At 38.0% G+C, this 20,666-nt stretch overlaps 1 protein-coding gene across 2 annotated transcripts in view; it reads right to left on the reverse strand.

Moving 5' to 3' along the window:
• Window positions 1-20,666, reverse strand: part of pigo (phosphatidylinositol glycan anchor biosynthesis, class O) — a 278,331-nt gene that overhangs the window by 196,246 nt on the left and 61,419 nt on the right. For both annotated transcript variants that reach the window (XR_007935452.1, XM_051930081.1), the window contains exon 4: window positions 5,894-6,037. Coding sequence is in view for 1 of the 2 variants with exons in the window: in XM_051930081.1 (XP_051786041.1) it covers window positions 5,894-6,037 (144 nt within the window). In the remaining variant the exon portion in view is untranslated. The remainder of the gene's footprint in view (window positions 1-5,893; window positions 6,038-20,666) is intronic.

Genomic DNA, 20,666 nt, shown 5'->3' on the forward strand with positions numbered 1-20,666 from the left:
CGAACTTTCGCACGTGGCAGGTTTCCGAGTTGTATTGGAAGTCCCATGTACATAGACTGAACAGGACCGGAGAAAGTACAGTCCCCTGCGGCGCTCCTGTGTTGCTGACCACAATATCAGACCAGCAGTTCCCGAGACACACATACTGAGGTCCGTCTTTAAGATAGTCCACGATCCATGCTACCAGGTATGAATCTACTCCCATCTCCGTCAGCTTGACCCTAAGGAGCAGAGGTTGGATGGTGTTGAAGGCGCTAGAGAAGTCCAGAAACATAATTCTTACAGCACCACTGCCTCTGTCCAAGTGGTAGAGGGATCGGTGTAGCATACAGATGATGGCATCCTCCGCTCCCACCTTCTCCTGGTATGTGAACTGCAGAGGGTCGAGGGCATGGCAGACATGTGGCCTCAGGTGGTGAAGCAGCAGCCGCTCCATGGTCTTCATCACATGTGACGTCAGAGCGACAGGCTGGAAGTCATTCAGCTCACCTGGACGTGATACCTTTGAGACTGGGGTGATGCAAGATGTTTTCCAAAGCCTCGGGAGTCTCCCCTGTTCCAGGATCAGGTTGAAGATGCGCTGTAGAAGACTCCCCAGCTCCAACTCACAGACCTTCAGCAGTTGTGGTGATACTCCATCTGGACCCACTGCTTTGCTGGCACAAAATCTCCTCAGCTCTCTGCTTAACTGGGCTGCTGTAATTGTGGGTTGGGGTTAGCTCTCTCCTATGCTGGTATCAGTAGAAGGATGGGTGGAGGGTGCAGTAATCCGAGATGAGAGTGGATTAGGCTGGTCAAACCTGTTAAAAAAAGTTGTTCATCTGGTTTGCTCTTTCCACATCTCTCTCAATGGTGGCACCCCGCTTCGAGCTGCAGCCAGTGATGATCTTCATCCCATCCCACACTTCCTACATGCTGTTATTCTGCAACTTCTGCTCCAGCTTTCTCCAGTACTGCTCCTTCGCCTCCCTGAGCTGGACTTGGAGTTCCTTCTGCACGCGCTTGAGCTCATGCTGATCACCGCCTTTAAAAGCCTTTTTCTTCTGGTTCAAAAGGCCCTTGATGTCACTTGTAATCCATGGCTTTTTGTTAGCATAGCAGCGTACTGTTCTTACTGGAACTACAATGTCCATACAGAAGTTGATGTAGTCAGTAGTGCAGTCAACAACCTCATCAATGTTCTCACTATATGATCCCTGCAGGATATCCCAGTCCGTAGTTCCAAAGCAGTCTTTCAAAGCCTGCTCTGCCTCAAGGGACCACTTCCTGAATGAGCGTGTGGTTGTAGGTTGTAGGTAGCTCAACTCACTCTTGGTTTGTAGTGAGGCTGAAGCAGAACTAGGTTATGATCCGCTTTCCCAAGCACAGGCAGCGGGGTGGATTACACATATACTCTGTCTGTTTATGCGGTATATTATATATGCTGACTATTATGTCTCTGTTATTGTATGATGTGCACTTGTCTCTATGTTTGTATTTGTACACCAAGCCTGCAGAAATACAATTTCATTCAGCAGTAGACTTTGTTGTATGGTATGAATGACAATAAAGTAAATACTGTCCAATCCAGTAACAATCAAAACCTTCTCTGCAACATAAATCAGCACTGAGAAGAACCTCTTGTATACCAGTTTAAAATCTAGACTGGAGGATTGTGAGTGTGCCTTCACATACACATGGCCTCTACTGTGTTGAAGCTCCAGAGTACAGGTTGAGAAAACCCTCAATGAGATGTACAGCCAAAGCTACTGCATATAATCTAATTATAATCTGGAACTATACTGTTCTATTCCCGTACAAGCCCTGGCTATTTCTCAGCAAGAAATTATATTCTATATTTCTACAGCAAATCTAGACTCATCCTACATACAAATGTCACCCCACTGACATGGGACCCAATCTCACCCTACAATTTGCTAGAAGTCAGAGAAGAAGCCCGATTTCACATGGCTTCTTCAGGCTGACCTGTAATTCCACCTAAAACAAAAGCTTCAGCAAAAAACACACCAAAAAGGAAGCAACCAAACAAAGTGATTTAACTTACAAGAAATGTATTAAGAAACAAAGCAGGAACATGACAATGTATTTTACTCATTCTGTTTGCAAAAAAGACTGCTTTTAAAAGAAAACAGCTACACAATTCTCCACTCTTAAAGTGGACAACAAAGTTTCCACTTATAATACTCTTGACAGAACTCTAAGTAAAGAAGTCATTTTTATGTTCATCTATATAATCAGTTCGGCTGTCAAATTATCCATAAAAATAAGGTTTGAAAATTTAAATTAAAAATAAGTAAATACTTGAATAAATTCAAACTTAAGGTTAAAGTACTTGGGCAACAATTATTTAAATATTAGACATCAAATTCCTGAGCATCTGCACTGCAGTCTGTTTTTCAGTCAAGTACTTAGATGAGCAAGGACAAAGAGCCATAAGAGAAGCCACAAAAAAGGAGCCGATACCCTTATAAGCCACATGCACTAACACCATGCTTGGCTACATTACAATTAATAATATTTTCTTCACTCGTGGGTATTCATATCATGAAGCACCCATCACACTAAGATCAGCAACAGTGTAGGTCAGTTAGCAGGATAGAAACAGGGTGAGAATAGCGAGTAATGAAAACAGAAGACAAGAGGCATTCGGGTTGAAAGTGTCCAATGAGCAGCAGCAAAGTACCACTTACATTGTGGCATTGAGAATAAAAAGCCATTTGGCACTTTTGGAATCACCCAGAAAAGCATCTCCTGTGTGGTTAACATGATGAAAAGGATACTAACTCAGGGTCTGCACAATTTATCCACTTTCTCTCTCTCCTTTACAGATGTAGCAATATTTTAATAAAGTGACCCGAATGTTTATAAATTGCATCTCATTGTTTTAAGGCACTGTATTTCAAGTCGGCAGCCATGTAAAATTAATTATGGAACATGAAGACTTATGAGGCTCTTTACATTTGGGGTTTAAACACTAGAATCCCTGAAGCCTACGAAATAACTTGTGATCCCGGGCCACCTTAAATTCCTTGGCACCTATCCTCATCAGCATCTTTTGTTTTGCAAATGTGTCGATCAGTACCAGCAGCAGGCAGCCTGCTATCCCAGGCAAAAAGTTCTCCTAGCTCTAGTCTCTTTATCTGCATGTGAGGTGCCTAGAGTTGAATAGGGTAAATAATACATTGTTAATTGGAATACATGCATTTCATGCATGTTCCATGTCTACAACAATCTGTGTAAGTGTAGGATGAAAGGAAATGCGAGGCAAGAAATGCTGAACACATATCTAGAGCAGAAACTTTTTCCATGTTATACTAATAACGATGTGAAGTGTACAATGTGCGAAGACTTCAGTCCAAATATCACATAAACGTGTGCTTTTATTCAATAACATAACCAAAGTAAAAAAAAAAAATCATTTAATTTACATGTTGCTGTCAATGAGTTCAAATGTCAGTCGACAGATATGCATTCTTGGATGGTGCAGAGGTAAGAACTGCTGCCTTATACCCAAAAGGTTCCGGGTTCAAGACCGGGCACTCCGTGTTTTGAGTAGTGAGCTGCTATTATTATTACTATAATATAACAAAAACAAACATTTGATTTGAGCATGTAACACCCGGTGTAAATTTTGGCTACTTGTAATAGTAAGCGCTTTTCTTTTTTATTATTGTTTTATTCTGTCAATGACATTTAGAAAAACTGCTATGAGTACATTTGTAGATCAAATTGCAGAGTAATGGATTAAAAAAAAACACTACATTGTGAAGAGGTCTGGCTGTAAGTTTTACTAATGAAGATAAGCTAATAATTCAAAATTATGAAAGGGCTGACTGTGGATGTGAAGCACAAAAAAATAAAATAAAATAAAATAAAAACAGATCAGCTTTGAATAGCACATCTGAAGAAACTTGATACCCCCCCACCCTAAGAGTTCCATTACATGTAAGAAACTGTTCTGTTGCATTATATGCCATGTAATGTTCTGTGATACTCCCATTCACACTATGGTTAAGGTTATGGTTATGCAAGGGCCTGATTGAGCAAACAAAGTAATATAAACATGTAATTCAATTGGCTGTTCATTGGAGTTTAAGTTTTAAGTAGGTTTTTGGGATTTGCATGATATACCTATTCTAGATTATTTATTGAAAATAGGTCTAATTTTCCCCTAAAGACTGAAAATACCCCCTTTATCACTATTTTAAATGGTAATTGAAACCAATGGTGCTCGAACTAAGAAATTGGATGCCACAACACTTCCAAGTTATGTTAAAACCAGTATTTATGAATCAAGTGTAGCATCAAGTCATTCATCAGGCGCATTGTTCTAGAGTCAAAATTATGATCATTAACAAGCATTGCACATGTAGAGTAATAGAAGGAATTAAGGATAAGATTGAGCAACACATGGCAAGGACAGGAATTTTACTAAACAGTCAGCACGTATTCATATGAAGGAGGCCGTGTTTTACTAACATACTGGATATTCTATGAGGAAGCAAACAAAGTGGTGCAAAAAATAATTATGTTGACTTTCAGAAAGCATTTGATAAGCACCCACATGTGAGGTTGGGCATCAGACTAAAAGTGGTAGGAGGTCATGATATAGTGGGTAGATGGATGCAGAATTGGCTAAAACATAGTGAGCAGAGGGTGATTATATGATGAACCTTATCAGAATTGGGTGAAGTTAACAGTAGCATACCACAGAGTTGAGAGCTAATGATCGTGCAACTATTTTAACATATAGAAATGAGTTGGAAAAGAATATAAACAATAAGCTGGTTAAATCTGTAGATGATACAAAGCTATGAAGATTAGCAGATACTTCAAAATCCATTGAATCATTACAGAGGGACTTGGACAGCTAACTTAATTTTAAGTAAATGTATAGTATTACATATAGTAAGTAAAATGTGAGATTTAAATACACAATTAAAGGTGTGAAAATTAAAAGCACATCTTATGAGAAGGATTTAGGAGTCGTAGTGGACTTGTCACTATCAACTTCAAGCCAGTGTTCTGAAGCCATTAAGAACCTAACAGAATGTCAAGTTATTTAGCATGATATGCACAGTACAAGTCCATGGAGGTTATGCTCAACCTTTATAACACACTAGTAAAGCTTTATATGAAGTACTGTGTGCAGTTTTGGTCTACAGGCTACAACAAAGACATAGAAGCACAACAAAACGTCCAAAGAAGTGTAACTAAGCTGATTCCAGAACTGCAGGGCATGAGTTATGAGGAAAGATTTAAACACCTAAACCTTTTCAGTTTAAGCAAAATGAGATTAAGAGGTAACATGATTGAACTGTTTAAAATTATGAAAGCAATTAGTGCAGAGGATCGAGACTGCTCCTTTAAAATGAGTTCAACAACAACAGACACAGTTGGTAACTTGTTAAGGGTAAATTTTGCAGACATTTGCAAGTTTCTTGCCACATTGAGGACCATAAATACATGTACTGTGGTAAAGACCAGGACTTCATGGGCCTTTAAAACTCAAGTTGATGTTATTTTGAAGGAATTACGTGGATAGGACTGGCAAACTTTGTTGGGTTGAATGGTCTGTTTTTATTTAAATCTTTCTAATGTTTAAATAAATAATGTCTAAGCAAAACAAATTGTTCTTCAGTGACAACCAGCTATACATAATTAGTAAATAATTAGTAAAAATAGCTGAAAGGAAAATGCATACAGATTTTTAGAATATTATTACCAGTTATTTATTTCACAAGTAGTACTTTTGGCTGAACAACCTTTTCTTTTAAAACTGTTTATTTATCCCCTTCCTAAAGGAGGCAAGGATTTTATTATAAAATAATATGTACTTCGTTACCTAAACCCCAAGACCCCCACTATGATTTCAAATGTGGTCTGTACTTACTGCTTGGATAAAGATGTTTGAGAATACCATTATCCACTGTATGGAGATCTTTCACATTGAAAGACGGAAATGGAAAAGACTGTTGAAAATGTTTGGGAAACAGGCTATCCCAGGTGTCATCACCCATAAACACAACACGTTTGCCTGCATTGCAAAGAATAAAAATGTGAGGACAAAGACTTGCCATTAAAACAAACTTTAATATATCTAGAAAGGAGAGAGCTGGCATGTTGTTGAGAATCTGGCAACTGTAATTACTTGCAGTCAAGTACAAAAATGATGACAGGTTCAGAGGACAGACAAGTATTTTACATATTACATGTTAGATTGATTCATATTTGTTTATAAAATGTCATGCTTTTTGCCATGTGTACTAAGTACAATTAATAACAAAAATATCACTGCTTTTAAATAATCATACAGGTAATCAGTGCTTGAAGCTATAACTCCCCAAAAAGCCCCTCCCCCCTCAGCTTCCAACACAGTTTCTGTATACCAATGCATACAACAATAGAAACCCCAACATTCCTGCTGCCCATAGAAACTATGTAATATATGAGTTATATATGCCACAGGAGAATGAAGAACCTGAACCCAAGTCTCCACGCTCAGCTGCGCTTCCATTCCACTGCTCAGTCTCACAGTTGTCATGCTGTAGGACTAGCAGACAAAGGCAGAATGATATACAATGAAGAACAAAGGCAAAGTTTAACAATTATCAATAATAAAATACACATATCCAACATTTAATTTTAGTGTTATTATTATTAATCCTAAGCAGAATTCTTCTGTTTCAGACAAGGCTGTCAGAGTTGCCAGACTTTGGTACTCTCCATGCTTCCTTTAAAAAATAAATACATGAATTGGATATATTAAGAAGCAGATCTGTACTTAAAGTTACCAAACTAGATTTATTAATAATGACCACATAAAACAAAGATATACAAACTTCACGACTATCTTTGAGCTATTTTCCTTGTTTTTTTTCTTCTTTTGCCTGAAGTTGTATGTACTTATGGTATCTTTCTTGATGTTCTGATCATATGTAACTGTATAACTTTTGTAAATTTCAAATATGGAAAATTTAGGCTTTCTAATGTTAAACCCTTATCAAACCATGCTACTGTTCTTATATAAAAAAATAATTAAAAACACACTTGTGCATTAAAAAAAAAAAAACTAAAAGGCATACTGTATTAGTGTTGGATTGGCACTAAAATTTTCACTATGTTATCAATACTACCTTTTGGACCTCAGAACTGGTAACTAAATGATACTGAGGCAAATAATGGATGACTCCTCCCTCATAACCCCCATCCCAACCTTCCAACCCCGTCTCACAATAGAGAGTCCACCCAGTGCGGCATATAAACAAAGTACGTATGTTGCACCTGTTCTGCTGCATAATCATATGCCGTTCTACTTTGCCACAAGCTAGTTTCCTTTGAATGCTTCAGTGTGTTAAAATGTTTTGTCCTCTGTTGAGTCTACAGTGTCAAAAAGAGGAAGGGGGAGGGTATGGTGGTTTGTCCAACACAGAGACTAAGACGTGTTAAAGGGTAGGGCGTGGTTTATGTGGATTGTCCCACATCAAGATTACAGATTGCCTCACTGCATTGTTACAGGTAGCGGTACCCCTTTGAATTCAGGAGTTTTTTAACTTTTTACTCTGATGACTCAAACAAGAAAATCAGTAAAATCCTAGGACCCAAGAAGAGGGTTATTACCATAAAACCAGCATAAATGGCAAATAACAATGATCATATAATAAAAAAGTAAATGTTTCTTTCCATTCAAGCATATTTCTCACTTGAATATTACCAAAAGTGGAAAGAGGGAAACAAATGTATTATTAAAACAACATTCCATCCATCCACTCTTGCTTATCCTGAGGAGGGTCACGGTGCAGCTGGTGCCTATCCCAGCAGGAACAGGGCACAAAACAGAAACATCCCCTGAACAAGACTACAGTCCATCGCAAGGTGAACACACACAGATCATCACAAACACACACTAGGGCCAGTTTAACATTGCCAACCCAACAAACCTTTGTGTCTCTGAACAGTGAGAGGAAACCAGAGTATCTGGAGGAAACATGTACACACAGGGAGAACATGTACACAGCATGCTGGGAGCAACTAGGCCTTGAACCTATAATAATTACATTCAAAACAGGGAATACATTACCAAGTTATATTACTGCCAGTGGAAATGCTTAGTTTAAGGTTTAGTAAAGTTAAAAATAACTATTAGGGTGTAGCATAAGGATAAGAGGATTTTTGAAAGGATAATATGAAAGGTCACTTAACTTAAGTCACTTGACAGATGATGTTGAATAAGGAAGGAAGTAGTTTAAAAATTAAGTAATCAATGTGGCTTATTTACCTTTTGTCTTGAGTAACATTTTTTAAATAACTTTTTTAAAAAAAGGCTCCACCATTAACAACACATTTTTCTAAAGGACTTTGCAAACAGTTTAATATACCCCAGGCTCCTTTTAACAATTAACCAAGTAAAAAAAAAAAAAAAAAACCTACATTATTTCTGAAAAATGTAAACACAATTTGTATTTTATATGGGTGACAGAATAAATTTTACTGAAGACTCAAGACCAGTATGAAATGTTTAATCATACTGTTGTGGGGTACAAAATCTGTACATTTTGATATTTTGTTCAAGACACAACAACAGATTAACTAACTTCAGGACAAGTCAAAGCATATCCTCTTCCCAGTTGTACCTCACTTTTAAAACAACTGTTTCAACAAAGAAAGGAAGACCTGCTGGTACCCAAGGCTATTGATTAGTTTATAACCTGGGCATCTGGGACAACAACTAGCTACATTTTTTTTTAACAGCCTGGGAAAGGAAGACATGCCAATACCTCAGGCAACATCAAAAAAGTTTTATCGTTTGGGAAACGGACAGTGAATTCATTCATCATACTGACAGCCAGCCAATCAGAATATCTTAACAATCACATCTTGTAAAAACCCCCAGTAGAATTTTATAATAAATATGCCTCGTCTGAAGAGCGACATAGGAGGGAGGAAGAAGAAGGGACGAAGCCGTCAGGAGAAGAGAACAGAGTGACGTCAGAAGAGTGCGCCGGCAACGTGCGGACATTTCCATCTGATCATCAGAAAAGCGTAAAATGAACTACAAGTGCTAGATCACAAGACGCCCGTGACATTCATCCTTGACATTTTTAACTTTTCGTAAGCTTTTTCTGAATACTATATATAGATCCAGACTTTAATATCAGTCCTATTTTCTATTATTCTTTGTTCTACTGGTATTATTATTCCTGTAATAAATGCTATGCTGCTTTCAACTTTCTATGTTTTGTCTTAATGTCCAGAGTGATTGAATATATAAAGTAGATTTCTTTGAGCACCTGGTGCAGCTGGAGATCTGTCATTACCTCTGTGCTGTGAGGTTTATTAAGGGCTGAGAGTGAGAGCTCCAACCAATAGTAGGGAACAGTACATAAACGGCCTATAGTCAAGGATGCTGAGCCTTTGTATGTTTAAATGTATTCTTGGAGACCAAAAGTAGTATTTAGGTCCGAGATATCTTTAAAACATTGTATGTTGTTTGTGCCAATAATAAGTAAGTCTCTTGAAGTGCTGAGAGAGTGACAGACTGTGTTATTTCTAAGGCACTTGTGTGGTTAAAAGTGCCACAGGTTAACCAGCTGTGTGTTTGTCATTCATGGCGCACTGTTGTGATTAGGGTCTGTGTGTATGTAAGTCTAATGAAGTCCTAGGAGAGTGACAATTAGTGTTATTCATAAGGCACTTGTGTGGTTTAAAGTGCTAGTGATTAAGCAGCTGTGTGTTTGTCATTCATAGGGCACTGTTGAGTTTCTGTGTGTATGTGTATAACTATGTATGCATGTGTTAATCTTAAAATGCAACAGTAGACCAACCCGGTAACAAATCTGATGAGTACACTAACCCCTAGGTAAAAGGTAAGTAGAGGGAAATATCACAATAACACATATACTAACAGACATTTTGCTGAATGTTCACAGCTTACCTGAATCTTTTCATATTTTCTGGTGTTCCTAACTGTTCTCACAAACACATCTTTCACAACACCAGTTAATGGACATTTATGAGACCAGTTTCATACAATGTAACGAGAAGGAATTCTTTGTCGCCAAGGCATGTTAAACGTAATTCAAAATGTTCCTTCTTTGCTCCTCTACCACAAATATGGAGTGCCACAGTCTCTTCACCTCACAAGCTTGTCTGTTAGTCCCTCCTCTCTCTCCCTTTCTTATACATGCCTTTCCTTATATTCTTCTCAGACTGACTGTTTATAAGGCTGTGAGATGGGAGGAATGAGGAAAACATTTGTGCCACAGAATAGAAACATTTTTGTTGGCACATAATTCATATTTGGGTTAACTTTTGTTAATTCTACTACAGAATTATATTGTGATCCATAGCAAGCATTTGCAACCCATAGTTTAGCAAACTGCTCTAGTGTTTTGAAAGACACAGAGGAAGATTTGTCTTCCACTGACTTTATAGTTCTGTACTGCTGGTACTGTATCATTTTAAAAATTGTGATTTTCATCCCTTTTCAGTACCAGTATATCACACAACACTTTATTGTACACAACAACACAAAAAAAATGCATAATCACTTGGTAAAATCCCAAAATGTAACATTTGGGGGAGCAATGGAAGTTATGAAATGCCACTTTTAGTAGTGCCTAGAGTTTGGTATGTAACAATTTAAGACTGAAATAAATGGGGATACTTTAAAATATTTCAATTTCTGGAGGTGGTACACAAAAAAAATGGCTGTAAACCACGGAGATACTGTATGACATTTAATCATATATGCCAATAATCTCCTGTAGTTACGCAATTGCTTGGACTAACAGATCTACTGTTTTACAAAATCTTACTACTGATATCAGTAACCAAGATCAGCTCTGCCTCACAGCATTGGCTTTGTATCAGATGGTACTACATTTTGGGTTGCCTTGACTTAAATTTGGGAATCCCTGATCTAGACAGACTTTATTAGGTTAGGCAGACTTTATTGTCCCAGAGGAAAATTTGTTTGCAGCAGTAAAGTACAAAAACAGAAGACATTGTTGCAGAGATCCAATACATAAACAAAGACACAACATCTGACAACCAATTTTATTGCATAAACACACACTCAAGATTAGTACAAAGAAGAATAATTACTTTCAACAGTACACAAAACGGTTCCCTACTAGTATTTAAAATGCTTAAAAGCTCTAAGAATAAGAGTTCTTAAACCTGTTGCTCTTTACCTTTGTAAACCTAAGGCTGCAGCATGATAGCAAAAGCTGGAATTTACAGAAAAGAGGATGGCTACTGTCTGACAGAACTGAGTTGGCTTTCATTTTAACCTGTTTGCAAAACAATTCAGTGATAGAGGTCTATGGTGAACCAATAGTTTTACTGCTTATTTTTATAATGTTGTTAAGATGATTAGGGCAGCATGGTGGCGCAGTGGGTAGCGCTACTGCCTCGCAGTTGGGAGATCTGGGGACCTGGGTTCGCTTCCCGGGTCCTCCCTGCGTGGAGTTTGCACGTTCTCCCCGTGTCTGCGTGGGTTTCCTCCGGGAGCTCCGGTTTCCTCCCACAGTCCAAAGACATGCAGGTTAGGTGGATTGGCGATTCTAAATTGGCCCTAGTGTGTGCTTGGTGTGTGGGTGTGTTTGTGTGTGTCCTGCGGTGGGTTGGCACCCTGCCCGGGATTGGTTCCTGCCTTGTGCCCTGTGTTGGCTGGGATTGGCTCCAGCAGACCCCTGTGACCCTGTGTTTGGATTCAGCGGGTTGGAAAATGGATGGATGGATGGATGGATGTTAAGATGATTTATATTCTTTTTGCTGAAGTCACAAAGCCAACATACAGTATAATAGCAAATGTGACAATGCATTAAATAAAGGACATAAAAAAGTGTTATTTTGGTTTTGTCCACTTTAAAACAACTGAGTTTTTTAAGAAAGAAAAGTAATGACTGTCCCGTTTTACAAATTTGCTCTGTGTTAAAATCAAAGTTTACTTTGTTATCAATTGTTGTTTCCAGATATTTGTATTGCTCTACCATCTCTACTGTGTCCCCTTTAGGCTCTATCCTGGGTCCGCTGCTCTTTTCGATTTACATGCTTCCGTTAGGTCAGATTATCTCAATGTATAATGTGAGCTACCATAGCTATGCTGATGACACACAACTGTATTTATCAATAGCACCTGACAACCCCAACACTCTTCATTCACTGAAACAATGTGTTACTGAATGGATGAGTAGTAATTTTCTCAAACTAAATAGAGAGAAAACAGAAATTTTAGTGATTGGCAATAATGGATATAATGAGGTTATTAGAAATAAACTTGATGCATTAGGATTCAAAAGTTAAAACGGACGTAAAGAATTTAGGGGTAACTACTGACTGACCTGAATTTTAAAATCACATATTAAATCAGATTACTAGGACAACATTTAGAAATATAGCAAAAGTTAGACCTCTTATAACACTTCAAGATGCTGAAAAATTAGTTCACGCTTATGTTTTTAGTCGGCTAGATTACTGTAACTCACTCCTCTCAGGACTACCAAAAAAAGAAATCAATCGATTGCAACTAGTGCAGAATGCAGCTGCTACAATCTTAACTCGGAAAAAGAAAATCCGAGCACATAACCCCAGTTTTGATGTCACTACATTGGTTACCTGTGCCATTTAGAATTGACTTTAAAATAGTGCTTATGGTTTACAAAGCCTTAAATAATCTCGCTCCATCTTAAATTTCGGAATGTCTTACACCTTACATTCCAAATCGTAACCTTAGATCTTCAAATGAGTGTCTGCTTAGAATTCCAAGTACTAAACTTAAAAGAAGTGGTGAGACAGCCTTCTGCTGTTATGCACCTAAAATCTGGAATAATGTCAATGTCAATTTATTTATATAGCACATTTAAAACAACATAGTAATGCTGTGGCCAAAGTGCTTTACAATAATAGAATAAAAGAAAAACAAAACAATTAACATAAAACATAATAATAGGAATTCACTAGGCTAATACAGTGGAGCACTTTAAAACACTGCTGAAAACTCATTACTTTAACATGGCTTTCTCATAGCTTCATCTTAGTTAAATCCTAATGTTCTGTATATTCAATTAATTATCATTATTATTCATGCTGGCTCCAAAATCCATACTAACCCCTACTTTCTCTTCTGTTCTTTTTCTAGTTTTCTGTGGTGGCGATCTGCGCCACCACCACCTAATCAAAGCACCATGATGTCCCTACATTGATGGATTAAAGGTCAAAAGTCCACATGACCATCATCATCAAATTCTTCCATGTGAACCCTGAAGACAATGAGGACTGATTAAGGTAATTTATGTTAGGTAGAATGCCTAGAGGGGGCTGGGCGGTCTCGTGGTCTGGAACCCCTGCAGATTTTTTTTTTCTCCAGCCATCTGGAGTTATTTTTGTTTTTTCAGTCCTCCCTGGCCATTGGACCTTACTTTTATTCTATGTTAATTACTTATTTTGTCTTTTTTCCCTTTCTTCATCATGTAAAGCACTTTGAGCTACATTGTATGTATGAAAATGTGCTATAGAAATAAATGTTGTTGATGTTGTTAATTAAATTTGAGACAGTGAATGGTGGGGAACACATAAAATCTACCACCTAACTTTTTTCTTAGTCTTTCAGTCATACATTGGAGTGATCACACTATCGTACAAACTCATTGACAATAGGTCCATGGCGGTCTTGCTTATCTTGTAAAAAACACATAATGATAGTTGTCTTCAAATTTCAGGATATGCCTATTCTTTTGTGAACTCCTGCTGTCATTTGTATACAAGATAAACAAAAGAGGAGATGGGCAGCAACCTTGCGGAGTACCAACAGATGTACTTCGAATATCAGAGAAATAGCCACTAAACACTTATGCTTTGTGTTCTGTTTGTTAAAAACTCCAGAATCCACCCCACCAAGTTAGAGGCCAAACAGAATTGATCAATTAGATTATATATATATATATATATATATATATATATATATATATATATATATATATATAGTACTGTGCAAAAGTTTTAGGCAGGTGTGAAAAAATGCTTTCAAAAATGGAAGTGTTAATCATTTATTTTCATCAATCAACAAAATGCAGTGAATAAACAAAACAGAAATATAAATCAAATCAATATTTGGTGTGACAACCCTTTGCCTTCAAAACAGCATCAATTCTTCTAGGTTCACTTGCACACAGTTTTTGAAGGAACTCGGCTGGTAGGTTGTTCCAAACATCTTGGAGAACTAACCACAGATCTTCTGTGGATGTAGGCTTCCTCACATCCTTCTGTCTCTTCATGTAATACCAGATACACTCGATGATGTTGAGATCAGGGTTCTGTGGGGGTCATACCATCACTTCTTGTTCTTCTTTACGCTGAAGATAGTTCTTAATGACTTTGGCTGTATGTTTGGGGTCGTTGTCCTGTTGCAGAATAAATTTGGGGCCAATCATACGCCTCCCTGATGGTATTGCATGATGGATAAGTATCTGCCTGTATTTCTCAGCATTGAGAACACCATTAATCCTGACAAAATCTCCAACTTCACTTGCAGAAATGCAGCCCCAAACGTTCAAGGAACCTCCACCGTGCTTCACTGTTGCCTGCAGACACTCATTATTGTACCGCTCTCCAGCCCTTCGACGAACAAACCGCCTTCTGCTACAGCCAGATATTTCAAATTTTGACTCATCAGTCCAGAGCACCTGCTGCCATTTTTCTGCACCCCAGTTCCTATGTTTTCATGCATACTTGAGTTGCTTGGACTTGTTTCCACGTCAGAGGTATGGCTTTTTGGCTGCAACTCTTCCATTAAGACCACTTCTGGCCAGACTTCTCCAGACAGTAGATGGGTGTACCTGGGTCCCACTGGTTTCTGCCAGTTCTGAGCTGATGGCACTGCTGGACATCTTCCAATTTCAAAGGGTAATAAGCCTGATGTGTCTTTCATCTGCTGCACTAAGTTTCCTTGGCTGACCACTGCGTCTACGATCCTCAACGTTGCCCGTTTCTTTGTGCTTCTTCAAAAGAGCTTGAACAGCACATCTTGAAACCCCAGTCTGCTTTGAAATCTTTGTCTGGGAGAGACCTTGCTGATGCAGTATAACTACCTTGTGTCTTATTGCTGTGCTCAATCTTGCCATGATATGAAACTGTCTTCCACAACCTCACCTTGGTAGCAGAGTTTGGCTGTTCCTCACCCAGTTTTAAGCCTCCTACACAGCTGTTTCTGTTTCAGTTAATGACTGTGTTTCAACCTATGTGTGACATTGATGATCATTAGCACCTGTTTGGTATAACTGGCTGATCATACACCTGACTATAATCCTACAAAATCCCTGACTTTGTGCAAGTGTACCTATAAGAATTGATGCTGGTTTGAAGGCAAAAGGTAGTAACACCAAATATTGATTTGATTTGGATTTTTCTTTTGTTCGCTCACTTTGCATTTTGTAAATTGATAACAATAAACAATCATTATTTATATTTCTGAAAGCATTCTTTGTTTACAGCATTTTTTCACACCTGCCTAAAACTTTTGCACAGTACTGTATATATATATATATATATATATATATATATATTTTTTTTTTTTATATATATATTTATTAGTGCTGGGCGGTATACCGGTTCTTACCAAAAAAACGTTTTTTATTTTTGTTATGATATGGATTTTTGTTATACCGCAAAACCGGTTTAAATTGCATAAACGACGTTCAGAACATGGCGCAGCGGGAAACTGTTCAAGTGGGGACCTTTTTCACTACTACACCGCTAATCACAGATGTGTTGCGCGGGGGTTCTTTTTCACTGCTACACCGCTAAATAGGTAGTGTAGGTATTGCGTGGTGAAAATGGACAGAGAACATTCCGAAACTGAAGCTGTAGCTGACGATAAAGTTGAACATGATGATACAGAAGAACTTTTGCCGAAAAAAAGGAGTCACGTCCTTTGCCTGGAGATACTTTGGTTTTAAAAGGTCAGATGTGGACTATTATGTTCAAATGTGTATGGTTTTAAAAGGTCAGATGTGGACCATTATGTTCAAATGTGTAAATACTGTTTCTACACTATTGGATAATACTGCAAGCCAAGTTGTACTTGTTTTATTTGTTTTCAATACTGTGTAATGTACCTGGGTACTGTGTAATAGTGTGACAACATGTTGACTTTAATCTCGACGCTCATGACGAGAATAAAGTCGACATGTTGACTTTATTCTCGACATTTCTACTTTATTCTCGCCGTTTATGTCAAGATTAAAGTCCAACATGTTGACTTTATCTCATAATTTGTCATTAAAGTACTGTAGAACATCATAAACTAAACTTCATTGTAAAATGAATATTTAATTTACTAGATTTTCTCAAACCCCGTCATAAGTTATATAGCACATTAAATGCTTTGTGTTAAGTGTTCCCGAGCCATGTTAAATCAGTACGTGCTTCTTAAACTGACTTCCTCTTGTACAGAGGAGGCGCCGCAGCAATCGCCGCACAGAATACATTCACTTCATGATATTCCTGCTCTCTGAACATTTAGAATGCTAAGATAAATACTTGATATCATTTTCATGATGAAATGCATTAAAGCATGTATTAATCGTGTGGGGGCACAGCGGCATGGAGCTTGCACTGCTGCCTCGCAGCAAGGGGGTCCCCAGGTGTTCCCTGCTTTGAATTTGCATATTTTTCTGGTGGGTTTACTCAGCGTGCTTCAGTTTCCTTTCAAAGTCATGTAGGATGTTGGGTTTTGTTATGCTATATTAACCCTGCTAGTGTATGTTTTGCTCGTATTCACTCTGTGATGTGCTGGGGTTCAGGATTTGCTCCTGCCTCACACACAATGCTTACTGGGATGGGCGCAACCCTGAATGGATGGCATAATTAAACATGTATAACAAAGATATTTTTAAAGTTCTGAACACTCCGTGGGTTAAGTTTATAACTAGTTTTAATTTCACAAAGACGTTTATCGTGTGGTGATTAGTTATGTGGAGAAAGAAATAGGAAGGATAGGAACTGGGGTTTTGGTACATCAGACAGAGACAGCATGCATGCAATAAAGAAAGCCTGCTCAGAAGAAAATCCATTGAATTCTGTGTTCATGTCTCCGACCACCAGATCACAAACCCAACATTTACACAATATAAATTAAACCTTTGCGATAGAGAAAAGCCAAGCAAAATGACACCTTTTATTGGCTAACTAGAAAGATTACAATATGCAAGCTTTCGAGGCAACTCAGGCCCCTTCTTCAGGCAAGATGTAATCCTTTGCGATACCCATTCATACATCCAGTTTTTTCGAGCCTCGTCACACCTGCCATAAAGTTCTTTACACTAAACGTACACCTGGGGACCCCTAACTGCGAGGGAGCAGCACTACCCCCTCACTACCGTGCATGTTTAATACCTGCTTTAATGCATTTCATCATGAAAATGATACCAAGTATTAATTTAGCATTCTAAATTTTCAGAGAGCAGGAATATCATGAAGTGAATGTATTCTGTATGGTGATCGCTGTCGGCGCCTCCTCTTAGTGCGGAGGAAGTCAGTTTAAGAAGCACGTAGAGATTAAGAACTGGGTTGGGGAACACTTAACGCAAAGCATTTAATGTGCTGCATTAATTTTTGACGGGGTTTGGGAAAATCTAGTAAATTAAACATTGATTTTAGGATTAAGTTTAGTTTATGACATTCTACTTTAATGACAAAATAAACTATGAGAATAAAGTGGAAATGTCAACTTTAATCTCGACATAAGCGTCAAAATTAAAGTGGAAATGTCGAGAATAAAGTCAACATGTCGACTTTATTCTCGACATATAGTTTGTTCTTTTCTTCCCTGTGTCCGTATTTTTTTTCTTCACTGTGGCCCTAATACGATTCCATAGGGCTATACCACAAATAGCATCATAAATGCAAGTTGCAGTTTTATTATTTATGTATATAGCTTAGCTTGAAGCAAGGTCCATATTAATGTAGTTTGCCTAAATGATGGTTCAGTTGGTAAAGATGTCATCACCAAGTTGCACTTGTTTTATTTTAATTTGGTGAATACGGTGTAATGCACCTGGGCTTGAAGTCTTGAAGTAATAGTATTATTACTGATAGTTGCACTATTATTTATTTTATTGTTATTATTTATTAATTTAAATATTATGCAGTTTAATGATGGTAAAGCTGTTTAAACAGTCACTTTAACATGTCAGTGGACAGAGATGGTTAACATTAACAGAAAGTGTAGTAGGTTTACAAAAAATAATCATTTACTATTTATTCCTTTTCTAAGACATGTTCAGTGCAATAAAAATTTTGACAAGCACTCTGGATATTTTACTAAGTCTAAATGCCGCTTTGGATGATTGAAAATATGTTGTCAAAATTTTAGTTTAAGTTGTTTGCAAAATATATTGTTCAATTAAAAGGTTCTATATTTTGACTGCATCTGTCATGCAATGTGATTCCTTCTCTTCATTGCTGCCACCCCCTTGAAAACTATCACTTTATGGGGCCATGCAAACCTGTATTAATATTTGTGTGCACATTAAAATGTTTTTTTTGTACAATGTACAATGTTCATAACTGGAACCTCTTTTTTGTCCATATACTGTAATGGTAGGCAGCAAGATGGCCGTAGGAGACTGAGTTGCGTGTCGCATCATCACGCCTCCCACGTAATCACGTGAACTGACTGTGAACTCAGTACGTAGAAAAGAAGGAGGAGCCCCAAAGAGCGCAGAAGAAAACATTCATTACACAATTGACAAGGCAGCGAAACAATAAGAAGCGAGTGAGTGACGCATACAAGCATCTTCATAAGACACGAGGTATAAAAAAAGCACGGTGTAAACCGTAAGTCTAAATTAACTTTATACAAACGCTCCCGCTGCCGTTTGCAATACCATATTCGCGAGATACAAGTTTAATGAGAAGACACGAGGTATAAAAAAGCACGGTGTAAACCAGGGGTGTGCAAAGTCATTCCTGGAGGGCCGCAGTGGCCGCGGGTTTTTATTCCAACCCAGTTATTTAATTAGAAAACAATCCTTGCCAATAATTACATTTCATGGCTTGTTAGTGCTTTAACTCTGCTATGTCAAGTCATTCTCAAATCCTAGATTTTTTTTTCCATTCTAAAGATATCCAAATATTTTGAAGTGTAAAACGGATGGGTAATTCTCAATCCTTGACTTTTTTGTCTTCTCTTTCCTTCCAAGTATTTAATTAAACCAAATAGTGCATGATAAATACACACAGGCGTAAAGGGTAACAAGCAAAATGGATAACTGCTGGTTTCTTTTGTCATTTGCATCTTATTGCTAATAAGGAGCAATTAAAAACCAAGAATGCAGCTGTTTAAGACTTAAATAAGCAATAAGGGTTCAAAATCTTAACGAGGGAGATAACTAAAATGAAGCAGAAGTGTTTCTAGAGCAATTAGTGCTTCTTATTAAGCAATTGAGTTGGAACAAAAGCCTGCAGCCACTGCGGCCCTCCAGGAATGACTTTGCACATCCCTGGTGTAAACCGTAACCTTAACTTTATAGAAACGCTCCCGCTGACGTTTGCAATGCCATATTCGCGAGATACAAGTTTAATGAGAAGACACGAGGTATAAACGACAGTTTGCATCACTTTGTAACAGAGTTAAAATTGCTGTAGCGAGAAACTTTTAACTGCCGGGTCTTAGCTAACATTAAATAAACCCGTGGACATCACAACATCACACAAGAGAGTGGCTCACGTGAAGTGACTGAACGCAGCAGGAGTGATCACTTCCATAAATCAAACCTGTTCAAAAAACACATTACACAATTGATAAGGTAGGAAAAGAATATGAAACAAGGCACAGTATAAACCGTAACTTTAACTTTATAGAAACGCTGCCGTTTGCAATACCATATTCGCCCCTGCGAAGCGCGGTGATTTTGCTATATATATTAAACTATTTCAACCATTGTATGATCTGCTTCTCGCAACTGAAAGAGGGCACCGTGGCAGAAGTTAGCCGACTTGCTCACCAACCACAAGTGTTACCTGGTAGGTAACCACCCATACAATCAGATTGTGAATCAGACTACGAATGCCTGCAATGTAATTACCCCGATCAACATGCTGTCAAATGAACGAACCTCACGCCGTGGCACAACGTTAGGGGCTTCGCCTCTACGTCCGAGGATCGATTCCCGTAAGGGAGTGCAGTGACTGTGTACTCCTGATGAGCCCACAATTACGGCGAAACACGTGTCGCATACTATGCATCTTCAAAGCACGGTGTAAACAGTAAGTTTAAATTGAGTTTATAGAAACGCTCCCGCTGCCGTTTGCAATACCATATTAGATGACTTTGTAACAGAGTTAAAATTGCTGGAGCGATAAATTTTTAACTGCCGGGTCATGTCGCGTGTTCTTGGGTAGGTACACCAAAAAATGTATACATTTATGCATGTAATGGGCAAACAAAAAATGTACTATACCCGAAAGCACTACAGTAGTACTCAATGTATCTTTACTTCTTAAATGTTAATGTTTTACTGTTTAATAATTTATACGCTTCTTATATGTTATTCAGATTCTTTTATCAAAATACCAGTAACAGCGCACTGCACGTTAACGTGGAGTGAATACACTTGACATGACCATTCATAGTATTTATCCTCTTTCTCTGTACGTTTACC

Source organism: Erpetoichthys calabaricus, chromosome 7 (genome assembly GCF_900747795.2).
Source record: "Erpetoichthys calabaricus chromosome 7, fErpCal1.3, whole genome shotgun sequence".
In the NCBI taxonomy this organism is placed as follows: Eukaryota; Metazoa; Chordata; class Cladistia; order Polypteriformes; family Polypteridae; genus Erpetoichthys; species Erpetoichthys calabaricus.